Source organism: Echinops telfairi, unplaced genomic scaffold (genome assembly GCF_000313985.2).
Source record: "Echinops telfairi isolate 266 unplaced genomic scaffold, ASM31398v2 ScPeMD7_23;HRSCAF=83, whole genome shotgun sequence".
NCBI classification, from domain to species: domain Eukaryota; kingdom Metazoa; phylum Chordata; class Mammalia; order Afrosoricida; family Tenrecidae; genus Echinops; species Echinops telfairi.
The window spans coordinates 78,816,754-78,823,184 of NW_022103920.1; the positions used below are offsets into that span (position 1 = coordinate 78,816,754).

Consider the following 6,431-nt stretch of genomic DNA (forward strand, 5'->3'; position numbering starts at 1 on the left):
CCAGCTCGTACATGCTTCTTCTGCAAAGTGGCTGGTGGGTTCAAACCACCAACCTTAAGACAAGTACTTGAACCACTGTGCTGCCTGGGTTCCTTTCCATGTATTCACATGTTCAATCGCACAAAAGCCCCTGGTGGCAGATACTATCGTTCATCCCATTTAGCATTCACCATCGTGGCTGAGTCCGTGCTGAAGCTTGGCGACCCAAGCGTGCCAACGTAGAACCGTGTCTCATAAGGTTGATACTTTCAAATACAAATGCCGGTAGATAACGCCGATAGATTCAGATAGATATTATCTGAATCAATCAAAACACTTTCAAGTTCTCAATAGTTTCTATTAGCGTAAAGGGCTTCTGAAGGAGCCCTGGTGGCACAAGGGAGGAACTGGGCTGTTGACCACAAGGTCCGCAGTTCAATCTTACCAGCTACTTTGTGGGAGAAAAAGGAGACTATGTACGCCCAGAAAGACTTACAGTCTTGGAAATCCTAATGAGCAACTCTAGTCTAACCTAGAGGATTAGTGTCCCCTATAGGGTTACAACCAGCTCAATGGCAGTGGGTTTCCCAGGGGTCCAAGACTGTTGAGACTGTCTGGCTTATACCCATCCATACTGGGTGTTTTAAGGTGTGCTACCAAATTTAATTCTCACAGAAACTATCTGAGTTGAGAAGTATTGTTTTTAGGTAGGTTTGGGATGACACAACTGGGACACAGAGAGGTAAGAGTCCAGCTCTGACACTGCTTTGCTGGCAGCAGAGTCTAGACGCAAACCCAGCCAGTTGACTCCAAAACTTGCATGTGTTTCCATGTTTCATAAAATCACAAGTATTTTCAAACAGGCCTTTAAATGTTTATTTTAATCTGATGTCTAACCAGTAATGTATAATATCTCTTTTGATTCTCATAAAGTTGATCCTCTGAGCCATGCTAATCTTAACCTTGATATATTTATATATTGAAAGATATTGCCTCAGGAGTATAAATTAAATAATGATGAAATAATAGACTAAACAATATCGGTAGTCTCTAGCTTATAAATTGATTTAATTCTGTTTGCTTAGTAAAGTGTCTTGGAACTTTGCATATGTTCACAAAAAACAACATTATAAATCATCTTCAGAGCTAGAACTTGCAAATAGTCAGATGTGATCATGAGGAATCACCCAAATATTTGCTAAGTCCAGGCTTTTTGGCTTTAAGTATTAGGAACCCATACAAACTACCCTAAAGGTGGTAAAGGTGGCTCAGAACCTTTGGAAAGCTAGGCAGTGAAGCACCTGAGGGGAAGAGATGCAGGAAATCCCCCAAACCAGCAGGGACCTCTCCTGTGTCTCTCTAGGGTTTTGATGGCCGCCTATTTGTATGTCCCTTTCATCCTTTCCTCTTTCCCCGTCTGGTTCTTGTGCTCTCCTGTGACCCTGTTGGAAGTGAGATCCCTCTGGCTGAAGCCCTCTGATCTGACCAGCCTCCCAGGTCTTTGGATGCTGAAGTTCTCTGAGTTCCCGTCTCCTAGCTAGGAGGTGAAACACGATTGTCACGCTGGGTCACACACCCTTCTTCGTTGCTTGAAAGGCACCCTGGTGGTGCTGTCGGGTTGGCAGTTCAAACCCACCCACAAGAAGTCTGGAGAAAGGTGTCTGTCTGCTCCCATAATAGTTACGGCCTCAGGAACCCTGTGCCGGGTGGCTGCTATGGGTCAGAATTGACGTGGGTTCTTGTAAGTTGGTTTGTGTGTTTGGGTTCATCGCTCGAGCTGTGAATCAAATGATAAATAAGATAGTCAATAGGTGGAGAACCAAAAGTTCCCCCTTGTGATTAATAGTGTTTGCCGTGGGAAGTGAAGCTTAGACAAGAAACTTGGGGGGGATGGTGCACGAGGGGGTCTTGGAGTCTGTGAGGCTCACCAACCCCACTACTCGCTGTCTCCCTCCTGTCAGTCAATCCTCATCCTCCTTCCTCCCGGAGAAACCCTCCTGGGGAAAAGAGCTGAGGTCGAAGGAGGAGAGAAGAATTTTTCATTTGCCTTAAAGTCATAGATAGCTTAGGATACGTATAACCCAAAGTGACGCCACACTTGTTGTCTGCCCTTTTCAGGATCTGGACCAAAATCTGAGCAAACTCACAGCTTCATTTGAAAAAGCCATCGCTGAGAAGGTGCGGTGTCAAGAGGAGGTGACCCAAACCAGCAAAACGATCGCGCTAGCTAACAGACTGGTCAGGGAACTCGAGGCAAGTATAGCTTTTCTTCCAGAATTCAGGCTCAAATACCTAGAGCAGCTTGCCACCCCGTTGCGTCGACATGTACAATTCAGCGACAGGAGAACAGCCGTTGTGTTTTCGACATCACACGCACATCCCCCAGGGTTTCCATCACCCCTCCCAGGAACGTGACTGTCACTCTGTGCTGCCAATGATACAGTAAGAGGTGCAGAGTCAACACGTCGGGGGTATCGCGCTGTCACCCGTCAGGTGGTTCTGTCTAGCATGGTGGACCTCAGACGTGCCCCATGCTAAGTATCTCTTAGGACCCAGTCCTCCGTGTGCCACTGGCCCCGTCTCCAACTCAAATCGAGAGAAGCCATCTACTTGGCCAGCGTTTCATTGTCTGGATCTACTTTAAGAGGATGCCGGGCACCAGTTTCACCCACTTTCCCGCCCCCTTCCTCTCCCTCTGATGTTTACCTTGTTGTGAAAACCTCTAAAACCAAAAAGGCAGCCTGGCTTTTGAAACACATGATATAGAACTCAGGAAAGCTGCTAGACACCTGTGGTGTTGAGCTGTCATTTGACCCTTTTTCCTATCCGTTCATTGGCCGTTCCACTTGACCAGCAGATCATTACTTTCAAGTTAAGCCCGATACTTTCTTTTCCCCCAGTGACATGTTTATAGATGAGTGACATGCTAATGCTAATAATTAATCCCCTAAATAAAAGGTTTTTAGTCGTTATTATTAACTTTCTCCTGTTTGAACATACGTGGCGGGAGCATCTGTGGCCTTTGACATTAGGGAGTCACAGATTTGAATCAAGTTTGGGGAGCCCTTCGTTTTCCTGTTTCCACATGGGCTATGGATTGTTTCCCACCTCCCCAAGATTGAGGTGCAGCGAAACCACCAACAACAACAACAACGTTGTTGGAACGGACTCGACAGCACCTTAAAGGCATCAACCATTCGATATCAGAAGAGCAGCATTTGCCGAGGGCAAAGATCAAAAAGGTTGGGAAAGAAGGAGGGATGGAACAGGAAATAGGGAGGAAGTGGAATACGTGCTGTTGCATTGTGGGAATTGCAATCAGTGCGACGAAGCAAAATGTATTATGAATGGTTGAACGGAAAGTTCTCAGAATGGAAAAGTCTCAGAAACCCTATCAAGTGCTTCTTTTCTGTCCTCTAAGGTCACTGGGCATCACGATCAATGCCTTGGCAATGGTAACATAGTATCCCTCTGAAACACACAGTGGATTATTTACAAAAACTGCGCTCCCCTTTCCATTTCAGTAACTGCAATTCCATCCTTCCGTTGTTGCAACCAAATGTGTTAAAATCACCCAGACTTCATCTCTCTTTCTGATAACCCAATCCTAATTCCTCAGCAAATTGTTGTCTCCAACCTCTAAATGAATTCCAAATCCCAGCAGTTCTCACTACCCTGGTCCTGGCCACCATCGTCTCTTCCCTCAATACAGCTATGTGATTTTTCAGTCGCGTGAGTTGGTATCTACTCCGTTAAGAACTCTCCAGAGGCTAATTAACTCAAAGTACTGTCAGGAAGGCTTTAACTGTCGAGCCAGCACACTCCCATAGCATGTCAAAAATAATACATCACGATCAGGTGGGGTTCACCAGGGATGCAAAGGTGGTTGGTTCACCATTAGAAAATCAATCAATTTATGACATAAGCAAAGAATTGCATAATCATCTCAACTGATGGAAAAGAAGCATTTTGATCAAATTCAACCCCCTTTCAGGATAAAAATTCTCAGCCAAAGAGGACAAGAAAAGAAATTTCTCCAAGAGTTGGATTGGCACAGTGCTTATATCAGTAGGCTCATACCTGGTAATGATTGTGAGATGACACAGGACCAGGTATTGTTTTTGTTCTATTATACAGAGGGTCCAAAAGAGGCTGAGCAGACTTGGTAGCACCTAATAGCAATAGTAATGCGAAACCAATAGCCAGCATTATTTTCAACAGAGTTTGAAAGCATTTCCCTTATGAGTTAGTTAATTGTGCCAGCCTGGCCGATAATCACATGTGGTGCTGGTTGAAAGGCGGAGTGATAAATGGGTGGTGAAGCCTCGCCTTTCAAGTTCTCGGGTCTCTTGTTTTGTGATGGTTGCATCGGGTGCAGCTGCCTTAGCAGTTCCCTACTTCAGCTTGCAAGATGGATTTCCTACAAGACATCCCCAAGGAGAAGCCGCATGGATCTATCCCGATGCAGCCCGGGGTGCTGGAGCAGCCATGTGGAGACCCCTGCCAGTGCTGAGATGCTTACACGTTCACTGACTCAGCTTTCCTCCTGCAGTCGGCATCATTGCCTCTGTTTTGTGAGGTGAAGGACTTTGTGGACTGGTGTTGGGTATGGGTTAATGTTGGACTTGTGGGCTTGGGCAGCATTGGGTTGGGATGTTTTCGTGATGCACATTTTCTTTGCATAAAACTCTCTCTTATACGTGAGTTGCTGTGGATTTGTTTCTCCAAAGTACCTAGACTAATACACCTTATGAATGGGAACACTCTCATTCTCTATTGCAAGACCCAATCCTTAATCATTGAAAATACTTTTAACAAAAGTACAATCTGCAACCAAACATGTGAACCTTATCAATGGATAAGCTCAATATCATCAGTCATAACAAGGCCAAGGCCACCAGCAGGACAGTTCCTCAGTTACGCTATGCTAGTACAATTTCAAGCTGAGGAAAGGGAAAAGACACCCATGTGAGCTAAAGTGTGGCATTAACTATATCCCATCTGAATTGGAACGATTCCGAGAGCAGATTTGATGGCCTGAACACTAATCGCCAAAGGCCACATTAACAGTGAGATAACAAGGACATAATACAGGGAGAAAGCAAAAGGAGGTCATTAAGAAGACAGGAAAAAACGAAAAGAACACAATGGATATTAGAGATTCTCTCTCTCTCAAACCTTGCTCTTGGACGTAGAGTAGCTAAAGTGGATGTAAGAAATGAGGAAGGGAAAGAGCTGAATAGAAGATTTCAAAAGACAAGATCAAGAAGATCATTTTCATGAAATGTGCAAAGAGCTGCAGTTAGGAAACCTCAAGTGAAGAGCTTGCTTGTCGCTTGCAAATCGAATGGTCAACTGTCACGCATTTCGGGAGGTGTCAGGTGCATGAACAAATGGACCTGAGAGGAAATAACCGAAGCCGCATGGAAGGGTTGGTGAAAGATAAGGCTTTGAGAACTGATGGCATGCCAATTGCTCTCACTTGTCTGTGCCAGGAAATTGGGAAGACAGCTATACTTGGTCAAATGACTGAAAGAGATCTATCTTTGTCCATTGCAAAAAAAAAAAAAGGTGATCCAACCACAGGAACAAATTAGCAAACACCATAATATCACATAAAAGTAAAGATTTACTGAGGATAAAAATGATTGTAGCAGTAAGTAGGGAAAATCCAGAAATTCAAGTTCTATTCAGAAGAAGACATGGAATAAGAAATATTATTGCTGGTATCAGATGGATTATGACTGAAAACAGAACACAAGCAAGATATTTACTGTAGTCTATTGACTATGCAGATCACAACAAGATATGGCTAACATCGCAAAGAATTGGAATTCTGGAACACTTATGAATGCCCACGTAGAACCTGTCCTTAGACCAAAACCCAGAGTTGCTCAAATGGAACAAGGTGTACTGTGTAGTTTAAAATCAGAAAGATTATACATCACGGATATATGTTGTCACTATAGAAGCTGGCCTATATGCAGAACAACATGGCATTATTAAGAACGTGTAATCTGCAGAAGACAGGACCTTGTCTCCTGAAATCAAAGATGACTCACTTGGTGATGAAGACCCAAGGGCACAGCCTTGCGTGTGGATCGCACCGCAGCATAAAGAGCACAGGTCCCGCCAGTGGACCGACAACCTCACAACCAGCGGGAAGAGCGAAGCCGGCAAGGATTTCGTTCCACGTGGCTCCCCATCGGCATCGGGGAAGGCACAGTCAGGAAAGCTGACAACAGATCTCATTGGGCAGATCTGCTATTAAAAATATGAAAAGTCTCCCCCCAACTACCAGGACCCCAATATTGCCTTGCAGACCTGGTTAGACCAGATGAAGCACAGCGGGACAGATGGGAATCAGAAACACAGGGAATCTAGGACAGATGAACCTCTCAGGACCAGGGGCGACAGTGGCGATACCAGGAGGGAAAGGGGGTGAAGAAAGG

General features: G+C 44.8%; 1 protein-coding gene across 1 annotated transcript in view; it reads left to right on the forward strand.

Moving 5' to 3' along the window:
• The window catches only part of DNAH11 (dynein axonemal heavy chain 11), a 330,595-nt gene that overhangs the window by 238,341 nt on the left and 85,823 nt on the right, over positions 1–6,431 (forward strand). Inside the window, 1 exon segment of the mRNA XM_045288657.1 lies at positions 2,098–2,232. Within this exon segment, the coding sequence (XP_045144592.1) occupies positions 2,098–2,232 (135 nt within the window).